The sequence below is a fragment of the Medicago sativa genome, chromosome 5 (assembly GCF_051527215.1).
Source record: "Medicago sativa cultivar Bolivia chromosome 5, Bolivia_mono, whole genome shotgun sequence".
NCBI classification, from domain to species: Eukaryota; Viridiplantae; Streptophyta; class Magnoliopsida; order Fabales; family Fabaceae; genus Medicago; species Medicago sativa.
The window spans coordinates 3,599,064-3,621,201 of record NC_140753.1 but is presented as its reverse complement, the minus strand read 5'-3'; the positions used below and the strand labels follow the sequence as shown (position 1 = coordinate 3,621,201).

Below are 22,138 nucleotides of genomic sequence, written 5' to 3'. Positions count from 1 at the left end.
AATAAGGAGACTAATATTCCACCATCTCATAACTTGCAACCACACCCCTTTAGCCAAATCACAATGCAGAAGGATGTGCATAGTTGTCTCCACCGAATTACCACACCCGTCACATAGGACCGACGTCTCGGTAGGCAAGACATCTCTAATGCCAAGATTATATTTAGAAGGAATACGATCTTGGAGTGCCTTCCACGAAAACACAACGACTTTCAATGGAGCCGGACTCTTCCAAATGCTTCCAAACACTTTCCTTTCCTCTTCGTGCCACCTATCCTCCACCAACATCACCTCTAACAATTTGTCGTAAGTAGATTTTACCGTAAAAGGCCCATCCTCCGATAACTTCCATCTCCACCTATCTTCCTCTCTGGGTGTCCAAACAAACCCCTCCAAATCCTCTAACAACACAAGAAGCATTTGTTCCTCCCATTGAAATAACTGACGCCTCCAACCAAACACCCACTCACCACTACTACCCAAATCCGACACCGAAGCCTCCTTTTGGTTTGAAATTGAAAAGAGTCTAGGATATTTGAGTCGAAACACTATCTCCCCCCTCCAAGCCACACTCCAAATGTAACGCCCTCCTTTTTATTTAATTATTTTTATTAAGTTAGAGTCTATTTATGTGATTTATTTATTTATATGAGGTGTTAGTATTTTATTATGTGGCATTATTCTATTATTTATTAGAATATGAGAATTATTAGAGTAAGTAGATTTGGAGGTAGTTTTGAGATTAGATGTCTTTTTATGATTTAGTCGATTTATTTTGATGAGTGATATTTTGTTATGTTATATGTTGGTATTTACTAGAATAATATATTTGTTATTTGTTAGAGATATATTTGTTATTTGGTGTAGAAATATATTTTTTATTTGTGAGAGATATATTTAATTTAGAAATAAATAAGATTATGAGGATTATTAGTGTGAGCGGAATTGAGGGTTAGAATAGAAAGAAGAATAAGTTGTTGGGCCTAAATAGATTTGGGAAGAATATTTTAGTATTATAAATAGAGAAGCTTAGGTTAGAAAAAGTTTACCTAAAACCGCTTTTTGGAAAAGAGGAGAACAAGAAAGAAGAGAAGAGAAGAGAAAAGTCAAGAGAAGAGGGGAAGACCTTAGGAAAGAAGAACGCTGCTGCTGATTCAAGAATTAATCTAATGTAAGGGTGAGACTATCTTGCATTAATATTAAGTTGTTAAATCATTAGATTACATCTAACAAGTTGGGGAGAGTTTGTGAGAATTTGAGAATTAGGGTTTTGAGAGAGATTTGATGATTAGATGATGAAAACTTGCTGAATTGATGTAGAAATTGTGTATAGACCTTAGATAATCCATAAGATGATTATTGGAAGTAGTTTTGAGGTTAGAACCATGAGATTATATGAAACTTGGAGAAAATCTGCATTCTGCCTGAATTTTGATATTAAAACTGGTATTGATCGGTGTGGAATTGGTCTTAGGTGTAAACACGAAAGTTGTAGGTATGGATGTTAGCTTTCTAATGCCGTTGGTCTCACGTCAAAACGATTTATAGAACTTGAGTTATGGTCAAATTACTGCACGTAGGTCACAGTGAATTTTTATGGACTTTCAGCACAACTTTTCCGAATTTAAAATGAAAAATGGTATTGATCGGTACAGAATTGGTCTTAGGCGTAAACATGAAAGTTTTAGATAATTTTGTTAGCTTTCTAGTGGCTTTAGTTTGACATGAAAATGATGTTTGGTCATTGAGTTATGAAGAAAATACTACAGGGAGGTCTTAGCGAAATTGTACGGTGACAGCATTCTCTGTTTCATGTTTTTGCGTTTTGTTCATATGTTTCTGTTTTGAATTGATCTTTGTTGTAAACATGAAAGTTGTTGATATTTGTGATATCTTTCCAGTAGCTTTGGTTTGACATGAAAATATGTTGTGGATAATTTATTATGTTTTTACAAAATACATAGTGATTTATTGTTGATGTTTAAATACGATGTTATATGATGTTGTTTATGATTGATGAATATGATGTTTTAAGATGTTGTTTATTATCATTTGATATTGTTATATTATGATATGATATGAATTATTTATGTGATCCATATGTTGTCAAGATGCTAAGATGTTAAGATGTTAAGACGTTAAGATGATAAGGGTTGTATAAGTCGGACTAAGTTGTAAAGATTTAAGAAGTTGTCCATGATAATGAAATTATAAGAGATGTTCATAAAGTTGTCTAAGTTGTAGGAAGCTGAGTCCATTGCATACTCATTCAAGTTGGTTGGGGGCTTGATGCCCTGGAATGCTTAGTCATTCCCACGATGGGTGAGGGCTTGATGCCCTGGAGGTTTTGCTCACTATGTTGGGGGCTTGATGCCCTGAAGAGCCTATTTACGCTCATATAAGTTGGTTGGGGGCTTGATGCTCTGTATTGGTACCACATGCATATTATCAAAATGTTTAAGATGATTTAAGATGTTAAGATGTCAAGTTGTCAAGTTGCCAAGTTGTTAAGATGTTAAGATGTCAAGTTGATAAGTTATTAATGAAGTGCTATGATGAATGAAGACGAATGATTATGATGTTTATGTTGATGATTGATTATGATGTTATATGATTTATGATAAGATGTTACGTGAGTTATGATATGATGATATGTGATGTTTTATGAATATATTTATGATGATACATGATAACGTTGTGGTTGTACTTAGGATGCTATAAGATGAAGTTTATAATTATGTTGATATATGAAGTTGATTACGAATTTGATTATGAAGTTGTTTTGGTAATGCTATGTTTTGATAATAATACTTATGTGAATTACATGATGATGCTTATGATTATATTTGATATTAGATGTTGATGATTATAAATAATGTTTGATGAAATGTGATGACGTTTGTGATTAACATTGATGCTATGTGATAATTGTTGGTGACTATTATTGATGTTATAGGATGATGTTTAAGATTAGTAATTGATGATATATGAAGATGTTTATGATTAGTGTTATGATAGTTTATGACTAATGTAGGAAGATTAATGATACTAGTTAAAGAAGTTAAGTTGTTAGATATAATTAATGAATTATATGATGTATATGTTGTTAAATGTAGTTTATGAGTTACCTGCTTAATATTTTTGTTTGAGAAATCTCACCCCTTTGCTTGAAAATGTTGCTCTTCGTATGGGTAACTTGCAGGTAACCAAGATTAGTTGCGGTCATGAGTGGACTCCTCACAAGTGTGTGTCTTAGGTGCTCTGATATGTAACAGGATGGGATTATGTCTTTACTTTCTGTTCCTTACGTATTACTTTATGAATCTTTCAAGAATTGATGTTGAACTAAGTTTTATGAAATTTTATATTGAGGCCCTTGTGCCAAAGATTATTTAAGTTGTCAAACTATTCCGCTGCGAAGTTTTAAAGATTATGTTGTTATATTTTTGAAGGATAAATTATTATTCCATTTACGTTTTTTAAGAAATGTGACATTCCGTTTTATGATGAAAAACTCTGATTTTATTTAAGAAATTTTTACGTTGGGAAAACGGGGTGTTACACCAAAAGCTAGTATTGACTCCATTTCCCACCTTTCTTGTGACTTCGTTATTAAACCAACTAGGAGCGTCACCCCACCCTAACTTCGCTAAACCCTTCCACCAACTAGAGGAGTATCTTGGCAAAACGGCGGCCGCATCCACGACAATATTACCCACGCCATCCCTGTATTTCTCCTTAAGAACAACTTTCCAAAGAGAGTTCTCCCCTCCCAAAAGCCTCCATCTCCACTTCGCCAAAAGACTCAAGTTCACCAACCTAATATCTCTCACACCCAACCCTCCCTTTGATTTAGATTGACAAACCGATTTCCACCTCACCCAAGATACTTTCCTACCACCATTCACTCCTCCCCAAAGGAACTCTCTTTGAATACACACAATTTTCTTCCACACAATCCCCGACAACTTCAAAAAAGAAAGGTAGAAAATCGGGATGGAATTAAGCACGACATTAGGAGCACCACTCTTCCACCAAGACTAATGAATTCGTGACCCCAAGAGTTTAACCTCCGCCTAAGATGCTAAAGAAGAGGTTCCCAAGTCGTTAATCTTTTTGGATTTGCACCCACCGGAAGCCCCAAATATTTGAAAGGAATGGAACCTTGCGTACAATTCAAAAAATCACACACCATATCTATAAAATTGGAAGGAACATTCACACCAATCAAACAACTTTTGAAAAAAATTAACCTTCAATCCGGAGGCCATCTTAAACCCTCTCAACACCGCCTTTAAAGTCCAAAGGTTCTCAACCGTCGGTTTCCCAATGCATAGCGTATTGTCGGCGTATAGGAGATGGGACACCACCAACCCCCCATTATTGAATCGGAAACCTTCAAAAAGCTCAAGAGCCACCGCATTCCTCATCAAACCACTAAAACCTTCCGCCACTAAAAGAAACAAGAAGGGGGCCAACGGGTCTCCTTGTTTCAACCCTCTTTGGATATTAATTTCCTCCGCTGGGCTTCCGTTTACAAGGACCGACATACTACCTCCACAAACACAAGCCTTCATCCATCTTACCCACTTCTCTTCAAAACCTACTCTTCTCAACATGTACACCAAGAAACCCCAATCCACCGAGTCATAAGCCTTCTCAAAGTCCACCTTAAGAATCAAACATTGACGGTTTGTTTTCTTAACAAAGTCAACAAGCTCATTTACCGCTAGCACTCCATCCACCAAATTTCTCCCTTTAAGGAATGCCGATTGAGAGGGAGATATAATCGAATCCATGACACCCGCCAATCTCCTATCTAGTACCTTAGCAAGTAACTTATAAAGACAACCCAAAAAAGAAATCGGCCTAAAGTCCTTCAACGACAAAGGGGAAGACACTTTGGGGATCAAGGTAACAAAATAAGCTAACATACTTCTAGGAACCACTCCATTTCCATGAAATTGGTCAAACATAATACGTACCTCATCCTTCATCAAGTACCAAAAATCTTTGATATAAGCGAAGTTAAAACCATCTGGGCCCGAACTCTTGTTCCCATCACTTTCTTTCACAACCATCTCAATTTCTTCCATTGAAAAAGGCGCCACCAATTTATCATTATCCATTAACGAAATTCTCGAAAACGGAACCCCATCAAGGTTTGGTCTATCCTCCCCCCTCCTCGCCACATGGTTTGAAAAAAAATCTACCACGACATTCCTTATGTCATAATATTAAAATTCAAAGAACACCTAAAATTTGCAAACGCATCAACACATTAGTTAGCTTCACGATAAAAGAGTTGAATCGTAACTTCCCAATCTAATTCAATAAGATGGACATATCCTCCCTTTTCCAACATTGTCATCACAATAGCTGAACCCACATGAAGCACAACATGAGTGAGATACAAACTTCTAACATACTTTAGACCTTGAAAACACTACAGATCTCCATATAAGCACTACACATCTCCAAAACACTTAAAAAATCCACCAATCTACTTACCTCTAATCTCTAATAACACCTCCACAACCAACATAAAACATAATTTAATGTAATTCGATCAAAATGATGACTTCAACATGAGAACAATCTCCTCTAGAAAAACATAAGAACAATATTTACTCATAGTTTAAGAATGTTTAGGAATATGTGCATTTTTTCTTATGGCAAGTAACTTTGTGCGGATCAACAATGCAACATGTCTAAAAATCAATACACTAAAGAGCGCACGTTAATGAAAAATAAGATCAAATCCATATTTAAAAATACAACTAAGATGTTCTTTTTTTGTTTTTTACTGGAATATTTGTTGTTTTTAAAACATCAAATTGTGTCTTTCAAAAGAAAAAAAAATTGTGATTATGCCTCGATGAAAATGTCTTCTGAAAAATATCAAACCAAGAAAAGGGGAAAAAATGTATAAATCACAACTCAATTTTCAAATATCACATTCCCTCGTAGTCTCTAGAATGTACGAAAATAAAAGTAGTATATCTACTTGTATTGTTTAGACGGGCAATGTCCGTATGTCCATTCCTTTTTATTGCACTAATATGCATAAATTATGAACAATAATCTATATAAAATTTTAATTAAAATTATAAGTATAAATATACTGTGCTTTTATATTGTAACAAATTATATTCAAATTTTTCAAAAATATCAACGATTAACAAATTTAATATAAATTCTTTTTTTTTAGTGACATCAAAGCCTTACAGACAAACTTATTTAAAGATATAATATAAAGTGAAAAAACATTATCAAATTTTTATTTTTTTTGTCAAGTAGCCTAATGGTTAGTGCTCTCACAGTTTAATTGTGGAGAAGTGGGGTGCCCGAGGTTCGAACCTCGGCCATGGATATAATATGTAATATCTGTACCAACTGAGATAAGCTCACAGGGATAATATGTCCATTATCAAAATTATTTATTCTCATATTTATTTACTTGAATATAACTGAATACTGAGTATCTTTGGTTTTTACTCAAAAAAAAAAAAAACTTTGGTTCAGTCCATAAAAATAAAAAAGAGATGTCTTTTGCAGATAGTAAGAATTATACTTTCTCAACCTTCCTTCAAAAAAAAAAACTTTCTCAACTAAGAATTTTAGTACGAAGTTACGTAAGGCGTGTTAAAAAGACACAATTTCATATAAAGGAAAAAAAAACATGCCCTCACGCAGGAAAAAAAAATACTGTGCTTTTACATTGTAACAAATTATATTCAAATTTTTCAAAAATATCAACGATTAACAAATTAATATAAATTCTTATTTTTTTTTAGTGACATCAAAGCCTTACAGACAAACTTATTTAAAGATATAATATAAAGTGAAAAAACATTATCAAATTTTTATTTTTTTTGTCAAGTAACCTAATGGTTAGTGCTCTCACAATTTAATTGTGGAGAAGTGGGGTGTCCGAGGTTCGAACCTCGGCCATGGATATAATATGTAATATTTGTACCAACTGAGATAAGCTCACAAGGATAATATGTCCATTGTCAAAATTATTTATTCTCATATTTATTTACTTGAATATAACTGAATACTGAGTATCTTTGGTTTTTACTAAAAAAAAAATGTTTGGTTCAGTACATAAAAATAAAAAAGAGATGCCTTTTGCAGGGATGCGGATCCCCTCCTGCAGCATCTCTCCAGCCATCTCTCCAGCCATCAATCCAACGGTGAGAATTACAAAGAGAAAATTAATTGAAAAATAGCACTATTGAAGAGAGAGAAACAAAACGTGGGTATAAGTAAATGCAAAATTTTAGCGGGAATTTTTTGTTACAACTTCCAGTGCAAGTGCTTGTTTCAACTTCCAATATTTTCAATTTAGCTTTCAATTACACAATCTCCACTACCATTTAGAAAGTAATCACCATAGCATTTTTACGGATTTCTCTTCAAGTGGCTTCAACATTGTTTATCAACAAAAAAATTGTGGCTCTACCATTGTCATTCTGTGTGTACAAGGTTAGTATTTATCTGCTTTGTTCTGCTGAAGGCATGATAGTTAGTTATAGTAAGGTTATCAAACATTGTTTTTACGGATTTTTACAGATTTCTCTTCAAGTGGTTTCACCATTGTTTTTATCTGCTTTGTTTTTCTGTGAACGAATTGTCGAAATCGCGGTGTTGTTACAATATATATTGCTGCTGGTATATATATTGTCGTACAATATGTATTGCTGCTGAAGTAATATATATTGCTGCGGAAGTAATATATATATTGTTTCTGAAGTCGTACAACTTTGAACGAATTGACGAAATCGCGGCGTTGTTTTTTTTTTTTTTTTGAAATTGCGGCGTTGTTACAATATATATATTGTTGCTGGTATATATATTGTCGTACATATATATTGTTGTACAATATATATTGTTACTAAAGTAATATATATTGTTTCTGAAGTCGTACAACTTTGAACGAATTGTCGAAATCGCGGCGTTGTTATTAAACAGATTTTTGTATTTGCAGAGTCGTTCTCTGCGACATGTTTTGATTTTCATACACTGTTAAAAAAAGTGCAGTTTTTTTTTTATAGAAAATGGAAGAAGATTGGAAACCAAAGTTGGAAATGATTTTTGATAGCGTTGAAGATGCTTGGAAATTTTACAATGATTATGGCGGAAGAGTTGGATTTGGGGTGCGGAAACAATATTCACACAAGAACAAAAATGGTATAATTACCTCTTACATGTTTGTTTGTTCTAAAGAAGGTCTGCGAAAACCGGATAAACGGGATTATAAAACCATCAATCCGAGACAGGAGACTAGGACAAATTGTAAAGCAAAGTTGAACATTAAGAATATGGGTGGAAAATTTATGGTGGTTGATTTTGTGGAGGAACATAACCATGATTTACATACACGAGAAACAACTCATATGTTGCCATCTCAAAGAAAAATATCTCAAATTCAATGTCAGCAAATTGATTTAGCTGATGATGCTGGACTACAACAGAGAAAGTCATTTGACTTAATGAGCAAAGAAGTGGGAGGTAGTACTAACTTGGGATTTACTCGTGTTGATCAAAAGAATTATCTCCGGAAGAAAAGGGAGAGGGGTATGGTAGGTGGGGAAGTCGGTTATCTGTTGCAATACTTTCAGAAAAAATTGGTGGAAAATCCAACTTTCTATCATGCATATCAAATGGATACTGAAGACCAAATCACCAATGTGTTCTGGGCAGATGCAGGTATGCTCATTGATTATGAGTGTTTTGGTGATGTGATTTCTCTTGATTCAACATATTGCACAAATAGTTCACATAGACCACTTGCAGTGTTCTCGGGATTTAACCACCATCGAGGAGCAGTGATTTTTGGGGCTGCATTGTTGTATGACGAAACATCTGAGACATATAAATGGCTCTTTGAGACATTTTTAGAGGCTCATAAGCAGAAAATGCCTCAAACAGTTTTTACTGATCAAGATCAATCAATGGCAAACGCATTGAATGAGGTTATGCCTGGAGTTTACCATGGCTTATGCACATGGCACTTGATGCAGAATGGCATCAAACACTTAGGAAATTTAATGAAAGGTGGGTCATGTTTTCTTAGTGACTTTAAGAAGTGCATGTATGACTATGAAAATGAAGAACAATTTGAAGAAGAATGGAGAACTCTCCTTGTGAAGTATGGGGAAATGGAAAAGGAGAAGGAAAAAAATAGTTGGCTGCAAAGAATGTACTCTATAAAGGAGAAATGGGCATCATGTTACATGAAGAAAGCTTTTACATTAGGCATGCGAAGTACTCAACTAAGTGAAAGTGTGAATGCAGATATTAAAAGTTTTATCAATGTCAAGTTGAATATTATCAAGTTCTTTAAGCGCTTTGAGGATGTGGTACAACAAAAGCGAAAAAATGAATTGAAGTGTGAATATGAAGCACGCCAAAAGATTCCGAGACTAAAGAACTCATATTCACATATCTTGCAGCAAGTGTCTAAGCTTTACACTCCCACTATTTTCGATCAATTCCAACATGAGTATGAGTTGTTTGAAGCATATTTTGTGAAAAACATTAACACACAAGCAACCTTAATTGATTGTGTTATTTCTAGGGAGAGTGATTTGCAAGAGTGGAGAGTGTCATATGATTTGGATAATAATTCCATTTCCTGCTCCTGTCGTAAGTTTGAGAGTTTTGGCATACTTTGTTGTCACTGTTTACGATTATTTATTCATATGAATGTCAGATCAGTTCCAGAGCAATATATCTTAAAAAGGTGGACAAATTTAGCAAGAAGTGAGAGTTTATCTAATGTTGGTGTTAGTAATGTGGTAGAAGATGTTGATCTATCCCCAGTGCAACGCTACAATCAGATTTGCCCCCACCTTATTAGGATAGCTGCTGAAGCATGTAGAAATCCAGAAACATTCACTCTCCTTTGCAAAGTTTCTAATGAATTGAATAGGCATTTGGTAGAGTTTCAACACAATCCAACAAGTATTTGCAAAGTGAATGAGTTTGTTGCTAAAGTTAAAGAGATTGGAAGTAGCAGTGATGGTTCGTCAAAAGCAAAAGGCTTCAAAAAAAAAGAAGGCACAAGACGTACAAAGCGTTTTAAAAGTTGTTTGGAGCGGGAACTTCCCAAAAACAAGAAAAATGATGGCTCAAAAGCTTCAAAAGTTCAGGTAGTTTTAAATTACTGAATATTCATATTGTCTTTTTTCCAACTACATGTAGTATTAAATTTTTCTTCTTGTATGGCATGTAGAACTCTAAAAAGCATACACAAGACCATGTCCAATATGAGGTATACAATGTTGCATACAATGATGACAGAGGTGATTCACAAAGGCAAGTCCAATATGAGTTATACAATGTTGCATACAATGGTGACAGAGGTGATTCACAAAGCCAAACCCAATATGAGTTATACAATGGTACATACAATGGTGATTCACAAAGCCAAGTCAATGTGGTAAGCCAATAACAGTATGAGTATGTGAATGTACAAAAAATAAATTTAGTGATTAAATGATTTTATCTTTTATGCAGGATAATAATGACACTCTAAATCAATTTGGTGTTACTAGTTTTACTAGACTATTGATGGTAAGTTTTAGCAACTATATAATTTCCAATTTCTAATGACGTGATTTATCTTAATATCTACACTTATTAACTTATGTCTCTGCAATTGTAGGAGGAGGATGTCACAACATTGAACAACTCATAAGGATGTGAATCAAATATCCTGAATACAGTGTCACAACATTGACCAACTCATAAGGATGTGAATCACCTATGTTATTTTGAGATTGTACTTAATTTAGATAGAGGAACGCCAACTATTTAGAGAAGTATTATGAGAGCAATTATGTAGCAAGTACTTCTGATTTTCCATGTTCTTTTTTGGGTTTTTATGTGAGCTGAAGCAACTAGTTTAGCAAGTACTTCTGATTTTCCATGTTCTTTTTTGGGTTTTTATGTGAGCTGAAGCAACTAGTTTATGACATTGTTATGATAACAAGTTTATGCAGATGAACAAGTTTGTTGAATTGATTATTTTTCTCTCATGATACACACAAAGTCTAGCAAAACAAGTGTTTTAAATGTTTCCTAAAATGAGGAAAGTGATATAGTAAGAGTTTGCAGCAACAATGAAACATTCTTTCATTAAGAGAGAAAGAAATCCCTGCCCTGAGCCTCTTGCTGCTGTTGAAGTCGTTAAGCTTTGAAATTGTCGAAATCGCGGCGTTGTTATTAAACATTTTTGAAATTGTAGAATTGTCAAAATCGCGGCGTTGTTATTAAACAGATTTTTTAAATTGTCCAATTGTTGAAATTGCGGCGTTGTTTTTAAACAGATTTTTTAAATTGTTGAATTGTCAAAATCGCGGCGTTGTTATTAAACAGATTTTGTAGTTGCAAAGTTGTTCTCAGCAACAGGTTTGAAGATGGTGTGTGATATGCTTTCAACAGGATCTTTAAGTTGTTAAGTGTATCTATCACTCTGCTTATGAGTTATTAACAAAAAGAAAAAAAAAAACTGATTCCAAAAAAATTGTTTTAACCACGTTTTGTTTTCTCTCTCTTCAATAATGCCATTTTCTTATTAATTTTCTCTTAGCAATTCTCAACCATTGGATTGAAGGCTGGAGAGATGGCAGGAGGTATAATGCAGGAGGGGATCCACATCCCTTTTGCAGATAGTAAGAATTAAACTTTCTCAACCTTCCTTCAAAAAAAAAAAAAAAAACTTTCTCAACTAAGAATTTTAGTACGAAGTTTCGTAAGGCGTGTTAAAAAGACACAATTTCATATAAAGGAAAAAAAAAACATGCCCTCACGCAGGATAGGCGCTCTACCACTGAGCTATAAGGGCTACTTGTTTTTTTTACCTATTAAAGATTATTATTCGAACAAGAAAGACGATGAGTCAGTTTCTAGTAAGAGAATGTATTCATACTATAAAAACTTTTTTTTTGAGGGAACGTACTATAAAAACTTAAAAGAGTTCCCATGGTTATTTTTTGACATAAAATCTCATAAGGTTGAATTAGATTTTTATAGTAAATGTTTTAATACTTTTCGATTGTTTTACTTATTTTAATAATAATTCTATTAAAAGTAGTTGATTTTCAAGAGTTCATGTCTAACATTTTTGCGTGAAAGTAAATTTTCCTACAGATCACTTGGTTAAGCAGGAAACTACACATTTGATATTTACAGTCATTTAATAAATCACTTTTTTAATTTTTTTTACAAGAAATCACTTTTTTAAATTTGTTAAAATAAATTACTTTTCTTTGAAAGATATTCGATAAATCATTTGCTCCTTAATTAGTTTTTTCTTTTGACATTAGGAACCTAATTTTTTTTATCCTTATCAGTTAATTATCACATCACAGTAGGAAGTAGGAACCTAAGACCATCTCCAATGGGAGGGTCTCAACCATTTAAGACCCAATACCTATTAGGTATCCCCATTGGGAGAATCTTTTCCAGAATCTTATAAGATCTGGGGTCTTATTTAAGACCCCCATTTTTAAGCGGGAGCTTCACTATAATACTTTTTTTATAAACACTTCGTAAAAATACTTTTTTGTATATTTTTTTTCTTGCAAACAGATATATGTTGAAATACATTTTTTTTTTAAAGAATATGTTGAAATACATAAAAATAATAAATAAATAAATGTTAGCTTTGCACACATAAAACACCCACATCATACCACATCACATAAGACACAATGCACTTTTAAAGTAAAACGCTATTACAAGTTAGTATCATAGATAGCGCTTTAGTGTGAAAAGCACTATCAAAAGGGCGCCATTTTTTCCACATTTTGGTGTAGTGAAATCTGCCAAAATAAAAACATCTTCAAACACTGTTCTGTTGAATGTTTTTCCAAAGGTAGGAGACCAGTTTTCCCAAATGCTAGTTTCAACAACACCAGATCTCCCATTATATGAATGCACATCCTTCTCGAGTGAAAAGGACGCCACTTCAGCAAACGGTGAATTGGATATGAAACTCAAACTAGAACATATTTGTGCTCGAGTGTCATCTTGCAGAGGATTCATAAATTACGTAAAATATTGATGACCAGAACTGAACGAGTCCTTAATATGGTTCACCTACATACAAGGAAAAATAGTGTATAAAGTTGTGATTAATACATACAAACACATATTTAAATTTACTTTAAACAGAGAAAGAAAAAAAACAGAATCATAAAAACACATCAACAAAATCAAGATTATAAAGACTTCAAATAGAGCAAGAAAAAAACAGATCATAGAATAGAAAAGCAAAACTCAAACATTGCTAACTTTGTCCTAAATGCAGTAAAAAAAAATACATCATATCAGCTTAAACACTTAAACATTTGTAGCAAACTAAATCAATTGGTTAATCTTACTATAAATACAATACACTACATACCTTCTTCGCGTAAAGATCTCCATTAACTAGGTCGTTAATGGGCCAAGAAAAAATTGTTTCTTTGAACTCCATTTAAACTGCTCAACCTAGTAGAAGTTCATAATCTTGAAATGAAGTTGAAAATAAAAGAAAAGTGAAAACTTGGGAAAAGATTTAAGTTGATGTAGTTGAAAATGTGAGAGCTTGAAAAAGGATTGAAGTTGAAAATGGAAGAAAGGTGAGACCTTGAAAAAGGATTAAGTTGAAAATGGAAGAAAGGTGAGAACTTGAAAAAGGATTTAAGTTGATAAAGTTGAAAATGGAAGAACGGAAGAATGTAAGAATGAAATCACAACACCCATAAAATGCAATACCATCATCAACATTCCTATATGCAAATATTATTGTTTGCCATATTGTATCGGTTGGAATTCTCCAACCAACTACCCTAGTTGGAATCCACCAAAATAATCTCGTAAAATGAGAATATCTACCAATCCACCTTTTTACCATCAAGCCTCGACAATCTCCTTTTCAAAATGCTTTAGCTTCCTTCGATCTAATAATCAACAACCTTGCTAAATGCAGCTATGTGCTTCTGAATCCGATTCTAATAATCAACTCATATATATCATGTTTATATACAATCTTAAAATACATAAACCTACTAAAAAGCTTCTCAAACATATTATTCATTTAAACTACGTTCGTTAACATTTTAACCTCATAGTTTAGCCATTATTCATTTAAGAGGGGTAACTTTTTAAATTATATATATAATAATTTTTTTTTATATAAAGTTATACCAACATATTTTCTAACATAATTCTTCTATTTGATTAACATTCAAATGATTTGAGTAAATTATGTACATCTCACATGAATTTATATTATGCAAAACAATTTTAAGGTTTTCTAACATTGCAACATTACATTATATTAAAGAAAACTTGCTAATGTTATGCTTTAATTCTTTTTAATTTCATACCCTAATTTTCTACAATAAGCGCTATATACAATTAATCTGGAAATTTTGCTTATATTTAATGTTTTTTAATGAACCTATGATAGCACTTTTAAAGTAAAACACTATTACAAGTTAGTATCATAGATATCGCTTTTTGAAAAAAGCGCTATTTATAACCTCCATGTTATTATTTATAGCTCTTTAGTGTGAAAAACGCTATCAAAAGGGCGCCATTTTTTCCACATTTTGGTGTAGTGTTTACAATCAGAAGCATCTCTTTGTTTGTGACACTTCATTGTTTAAGTAGAGAATCTGTAAAAAGCAGTCTTGTCTTGGTATCATGTCTTCTATATATCTTATAAGAGTTATGTTTTTTTTATTCATTTTACAATAATATCAAGCGACAACATCAATACATCATGCAAAGAGACCGAACTTCTTTCCATTTTTCATATGAATTAATATAGTGTAAGTATCTTTGTGATCAGGGGCGAATCCTTTCAATGGGATGGGGTAGCTTTGGCTACCCCAAAAATTTATTTTTATTGAGTCATTAGGTATATTTATATGGTTAGCTACCCCAATAATATAATTTTAGCTACCTCAAACAAATTCATTTGCACAAAAGTAGCATAAATTAAAAGATTAACAAATTATTACTTGATTAATAAACTTATTTGTTTTATTTCGACATTTCGATCTCTATAACAACTATAGAGAAAGCATTTTTAGAAATATAAATTATCAACAGTGAAACATAATAGACGATAATTTAATACAAATAGCTTATTTGTCTACGTTGAAAAAAAATTGTTAATCTATTTAGCAAATATTCAATTATAAATATATTTGACTTCTTCCCTCAAAAAGATATTCGACTTCTCAAAACCTAATTTTATAGAGATTAAACATATCTGACCTTTAAATTTAATATATAATATTTTAAAATATATAATTTTTCCTTGATCAAAAAAATTATTTGTATTTGGCCCCCTCGTAAAAAATTTCCTAACTTCGCCGTTGTTTGTGATGTTGAACATTGATGCTAAAATGGTTGCTAAACATATGGTACTTCGCATTATGCCATCTTTCTTTTACTATTATATAGGATAAAGCTCATAGCATAATAACAAGAATTTTTTTTTATTCGTAGCTAATTTGTGTCTTAATGAAGTTAGGAGCCAAAATATTCAATTTTTCATGTTTTTGTCATGTAATCCTTCAAGTAATTTTTCTTAGGCGTTTTGGACAATAATGTGAGTACCACTTTCAATGGAATTTAAACTATGATTCATCGCGTTGTAGGAGTTTAACCTCTTCCGCTAAACTTAATTGATGTTGATTAATTTCTTGTTCAAAAGAACTATAGTTGATTTATTTGTCATGCTTTATTATTATTTGGGTCATGTTAACCAGTGCCTCCGGAGCACTAGTTAAGAAAACCATAAAGAGAAAGTTTTAAATTAAAAAAGACACTTTATTGACTTTTAAGATATTGACAACACAATTTTCAATGCAATATATACCATATTTGGTTCTTAACTAGTGCCCCGGAGACACTGGTTAACATTACCCTTATTATTATTATTTTCTGAATTGCATTACCTTTAATTTGTCTTTACTCTAGAACAAGTTTTATGAAATTTGATACTCTTTTAGAAGGAACTAGTTAGAGTAAGGTTACTACTACTTAATGCAAGAGTCGAAGTATCAACCTAACAAATCCCAGTCAGGCCCGACCCTGGGTGAGACTCCTAAAGTAAGGGTTTTAGGCCTCATCCAAAAAAAACATAGTACTCCCTCCGTCCCTATATGTAAGCACCATTTGCCTCTAATAAAAGGATGCTTACATATAGGGACGAAAGAAGTATAATATAGGCCTCTTTTACGGTTAAAAAGGTAAAGTTCTTTCATTTTCATATTACAACAAGATAAGTTAAATAGTTAATTAAGTATTTAAGTGCATTATAGGCCGATAAGATTTAAAATTGTATTTTGAAATTGAAGCTAAGTTATAGCTAGCCTACTACTACTAGAACTTAAATATTGAGATTGCTCATTGCTGCGTGCTAAATAATGAAGGGTTTGACAACAAAAGAAGTGCAAACATCCCACAAACTACTGATTAACCGTTCCTTTATCCTTGGAATTTATTTGACCAACTTTGATTGGAAAACACAAATTCCACTCGACAAAATTGTCATTTTGAATTAGTTAATGCATCAATAGTACTATACACCCTCTAAACGAATGATTACTTTTATTAATTGATGCTTCCTTTTCTTTTTATATGCCCTCTAAACTTCGGTTACTAAGCTTTTTTTAGTTATACCATTCAAAGAATGAATGTGGACTTAATTTGGCTAGTTAGTCCATTTTTTTTTTGAAAGGGAACCAACCCAACCTGTCATCCTCTGTTAAAATTGGAAGTTATGTGGAGTTAGTTAAGGTAGTTAGACTAGAGTTAGTAATCAACTATAGTTAGTTGATAAGTAAACTAGAGTTAGTAGCCTGGTTAGAAGTTAGTTAGAGTTAATTACTCAAACTAATCTCTATATATAGGAACACTATTGTACTCATTTATTATCTTTTTTCAATCTATTCATTCTATAATGAGTTTCTTATTGAGTATCTCCCACACGAGCACTCCTATGCTTGCTATCTTGCTTACATCTATGATCTTTTTCCCTATGATTCCATGATTCTCAACATGGTATCAGAGCAAATCTGATATCCACCTTGAAGGATATTTTCCGCTGCATTTTCTTGAGAAAATTCAATTTTCTCATCTTCCTTTCTTCTTTATCATTTTCGTTTTCTTTTCTCTAACTCAAATTTTCTTGAGAAAATGAGTCATCTATTTTAAAGCTCACTAGCTGGTAGTAAAATGTTATTTAACAAGAAAAGTTTACATGATTGTGGAACATCTACATGGTTATATACATTGAAAATTCTCTAATGACGGGTCCCAAAAATTTTGAAAATTTACTTAGTTTTTTAATTGAAACTTCAAAAAAAAAAAAAAAAAAAATTAAAGCTCACTAGCTGGTAGTAAAATGTTATTTGACAAGAAAAGTTTACATGATTGTGGAACATCTTGCATGGTTATATACATTGAACAGATCAAAACTAGTGATATATACAAAAGAGAAATCGAAATCGAATACAAGTAAGCAAAAAGTTGATTCCAACCACCCAACTTATGTTTGACCTCTGGGGCATCTCACTATTCAAATTAATATATGATGACTTTATTCACTGAATTGAAAAAGATTAAAATTGAGAAGCCTTTTTGTTTTTTTCTTTTGGCTCACAAAGGTAAATTCTTAGTCAACACAATGATATTGTTACACTTATAATTTCCTAATCTTCATTGATCACGTACATCACTTTCTCTATTTTTTTTCCTCTTTCATAGTGTATATGAATGTCCAAATAACACTTATCATTTGAGGAACTACACATATTGTTGTTGTGATCTTAATAGAGGAGCTCGTCATTTAACCCTTCAATGAAATCAACCTAAATAAAAACCTCAATAATATTAACACCACATTGATGCAAGTATTAAACAGTTTAATTTAGTTAATATTAATTACATAATAATGTAAATGTTAAGATTCAATACATAAAATCGTACTTACCCAGAACTCGTCTTCATGATGATATTTTTCTGTTTTTGAACACACAGGTTTTGGAATCTCGTTGGTTTTGTCGTTACTTGCGAATCTGCCACGTATGCGTGTTCGATTGTCGGCTAGTGTCTTTCGGCATGCATACTGTTGTGGTACCACAATTAAAAACAACAAAAGAAACCACATATTTAGAAACAAAAAATATGTGGAATCTTTAATAAACTAATACATCATTCTCGTCCTTCAATTATTACTAGTAAAGTTGATATATTTGACAAAATTTCGTTCAAATATAAATATTTTGTTGACAAAACATTTTTTTTTTTACTTCCGAGGGAACAACTTTCTTTTGTATATAACATGTTAATGAGTTCAGATATACCCCTTTCAGGTAATGTTGGAGCATACGCAAACTCGCAGTAGTTAATTAGTGTTATACCTTAATAATCTTGTTGAACTTCCTCCGGCTTCTCTTGGCTCTATATCTAGAGATTTTTTCTTTTCGTTCTTCCAAATTGTAACGCCCTACTTTGAAGTTTACTTCATCCGTTTGAGACCCAGGTGTTGCCATGTTCTGATCAATAAACAGCATACCTTTAATACAGATAAAATTAAATAAATAAACCATCTACTATCAAATAATAGACATAAACACGGAGATCAAACCCTACATTTAAAAAATGAAAATGATTAAATTAATACGTATCGGACACCATATACATTTTTTAATCTGAAGTGTGGATGCTCAAAAATATATATGGTAAGCCACGGTGTTAATTAGGTTATTTTAACCTGCAAATCTCCTGCACTGCACGCCCTTCTTATTTGTCCGGTGAAGAAACTATTTTCGGGGGAGCTCAATTCATGCCATTGGAAATTTGGGGAGTCCATCTGTGTGTTATGGTAAGCTTCAGAAGGAAAATCAGGTTTCTCATGAAAATTGTTACAATTATAGCTCCTCTGCATTAACTTTTGGTAGTAGGAGTAATCTACACCCATTTGACATTCCTCAGTTTTCAAACGAGACCCATCCAAAGTAGAGAAATTTCCAAGCTCACTGGTTGGAGAAGAAAAAGAAAAGAAGGAAGAGGAAAATGAGTCAAGAGAATTGTTCAAATCCTCTTGAACTGTTTCAATGTAATTGAAAGGGTAATGAGGATCATAAGAGACTTTGTTTGGGCTTGAATGTTTATGGAAAGAAATATCAATAGTATAGATATCACTATCAGAAGACATTTTGAAACAGAATTCAAAATATTATTGAATTCCTCTTGATACACTACAATTGAAGTTGGGGTGTGTGATTTATATAAAGGAAAGGGTGGATTAACAAGGCAATTCCAAACTAATTACTAACTCCTTCTTGCTCTTTCTCTTAAATGGCGCACCAAATGAAGAGAGAGTGAGTGCGTTTTTCCTATTCTTCATACTATGCTATATAAAAAAGTCAATTTTCCAAAATTTGCCTTTTTTTCCTCCGTATATTTTTAATTAAAACTCTCAAGTTGCAACTTTTTTCTTCTTTATATTTTTAATTAAAAATCTCAAGTTGTTTCTTGCCTCATGGGATATATTTCTATTATTAACTAGTGCTGTACCCGTGCATACGCACGGGTTGCGCCGTTGGCGCATTTTTTTTTGCCATTGTTTATATTTTAATTCTAGAGTTTTTTAAAAATGCTAATTTTTTTAAAAATAATTTTCTTTGGCAGTAATTCTATTTTGTTTTGGAATAAGTAAGATTTGGCTAACTTATAATTATCATAAATTCATATAAATGGTAGCTTGGTGAGGAAGTAATAGGAAGCAATGTTCCCATCGTAAGTTTTGACAAAGTAAATGGAAGGTATTATAAAATATATTCCCGAGTCAACATGGTACTTAGCATTAAGCAAGATTAGTAGTATTGGATAGATGATTTTAAATAGGTAGATTTATGGTAACACAAAGCAAAATGCAACTTCATTAATGAACATATTCGAATGTGGATTACACCACTTGCGGACGCACGGGTTGTACGGTTGGCGAATTTTTTTTCATCATTGTATAAATTAGATTAATGGAATAATAAGAATGTATAAGGACTTTGGACTATCTGTTTAGATTTTATTATAGATTAAGAATATAGAAGATTAACTTTTTGTAAATTGAGTATATAAATTTAGGACATGGATTCTCTAAAAAGCATGGATCCTAGCAATATCCATTGTTGAAAATTTTAAAGTGAATATCTTATTTTTGTAATAGATTTAATTTAAAATCAGTAACAACTTCTCCCGGGTATTTTAATTTTTTTTCAAATTGTAGTCAATGTCAACTTCTTTTGTGCTTTGTAGCAAAAGAGGGCTTAAGAGCAATGACTCTTTTGTGGAAAATTATTTTATCAATGACCACTCAACAAAAATTATTTTATCAGCGACAACTTGTCTCTTTTATCAAATTTAACTCCATTTGTGACAACTTATCGCGTATACTTGAGTTATTTCTAAGATTTTATAGGTGACAACTTGTTTAGCGTATTCCTAAAATAAACTTGTCTTATGTATGAAATTTAACTTTATTAGTGACAACTTATCACTTTTTTCTTTGTCAAAAAAAAAACTTATCACTTTTTTCATGCATTTTAGTTAAAGAGAGTTTAATATCGTTGTATAATAAAAGTTATGGTATAAATAATTAGTGAAAGAAGATACTCTACATTGAATCTTATTTAATATATCGATAACAAAGAGTATTTTATTAATGACCACTCAACAAAAATTATTTTATCAGTGACAACTTGTCTCTTTTATTAGAGTTAATTCCATTTGTGACAACTTATCATATACATTTGAGTTATTTCTAAGATTTTATAAGTGACAACTTGTTTAGCGTAATCGCTCTTAAAAAAAAGTTCTAATCTTATGAAATTTAATTTTAGTACTGATAACTTATCACATTTTTCATGCTTTTTAGTTAAAGGGAGTTTAATATCGTTTGTATAGTAAAAGTTTATCAGAGCAAATTTCATTTGTGACAACTTATTCCGTACATTTGAGCTATTTCTAAGATTTTATAAGTGACAACTTGTATTTTTTATCAAAGTTTTTTTCATTTGTGACAACTTATATTATACATTTGAGTTATTTATAAGATTTTATAAATGACAACTCATTTAGTGTGTTTACTCCTAAATAAAAACTTGTCTACCGTATGAAATTTAACTTTATTAGTGACAACTTATCACTTTTTTAATGCATTTTAGATAAAGAAGAGTTTTATATCGTTGTATAATAAATTCATGCATTTTAGATAAAAAAAAAGAGTTTTATATTGTTCTATAATAAAAGTTATGGTATAAATAATGAGAATTTCGTTATTGTGATATCATATTTTTTGATATATCAATAATAGAAGATACTTTGCATTGAATATTAAATAATATATCAATGAAAAATATTATTTTATCAATGACCACTCAACAAAAATTATTTTATCTATGACAGCTTGTCTCTTTTAACAGAATTAATTTTATTTGTGACAACTTATCCCTTTCATTTGAGTTATTTCTAAAATTTTATATGTGACAACTTGTCTAGCGTATTTTCTCTTAAAAAAACTTGTCTTATGTATGACATTTAACTTTATTATTGACAACTTATCACTTTTTTTAATGCATTTTAGTTAAAGATAGTTTATTATCGTTGTATAATAAAAGATATGGTATAAATAATTGGAACTTCATTACATTGATGTCATTTTTTTTACATATTTTTAAAATAAGACACTCTACGTGGAATATTATATAACGCATCGATGAAAAATATTATTTTCTGAATGACCACTTAAATTATTTTATCAATGTCAGCTTGTCTCTTTTATTAGAGTTAACTTAATTTGTGAGAACTTATCCCGTGCATTTTAGTTATTTCAAGGATTCTCGAGCGTATTTCCTCATAAAAAAAACTTGTCTTATGTATGGAATTTAACTTTATTAGTGACAACTTATCACTTTTTTTAATGAATTTTAGTTAATGACAGTTTATTATCGTTGTATAATAAAAGTTATGGTATAAATAATAGGAATTTCATTATAGTGATATCATATTTTTTATATATCAATAAAAGAAGATACTTTACATTGAATATTATATTATA

The 22,138-nt window shown here is 31.7% G+C and overlaps 2 protein-coding genes across 2 annotated transcripts; one reads left to right on the top strand and one right to left on the bottom strand.

The window, feature by feature from the left end:
- Positions 1-7,923: 7,923 nt before the first annotated feature.
- LOC146919230 (protein FAR1-RELATED SEQUENCE 5-like) lies at positions 7,924-10,896 on the top strand. Its single transcript, XM_085712503.1, has 4 exons — positions 7,924-10,160; positions 10,244-10,450; positions 10,528-10,584; positions 10,676-10,896. Exons 1-4 carry the CDS (start codon positions 8,064-8,066, stop codon positions 10,706-10,708), a joined length of 2,394 nt encoding a protein of 797 aa, XP_085568629.1. The 5' UTR covers positions 7,924-8,063; the 3' UTR covers positions 10,709-10,896.
- A 6,517-nt stretch (positions 10,897-17,413) lies between these two features.
- On the bottom strand, positions 17,414-19,409 carry LOC146919229 (uncharacterized). The gene is made up of 4 exons (XM_085710569.1): positions 18,794-19,409; positions 18,441-18,575; positions 18,011-18,145; positions 17,414-17,888 (listed from the first exon to the last, which is right to left on the bottom strand). The coding sequence occupies exons 1-4, from the start codon at positions 19,235-19,237 to the stop codon at positions 17,847-17,849; spliced, it is 756 nt and encodes a 251-aa protein (XP_085566695.1). The 5' UTR covers positions 19,238-19,409; the 3' UTR covers positions 17,414-17,846.
- Positions 19,410-22,138: the final 2,729 nt, after the last annotated feature.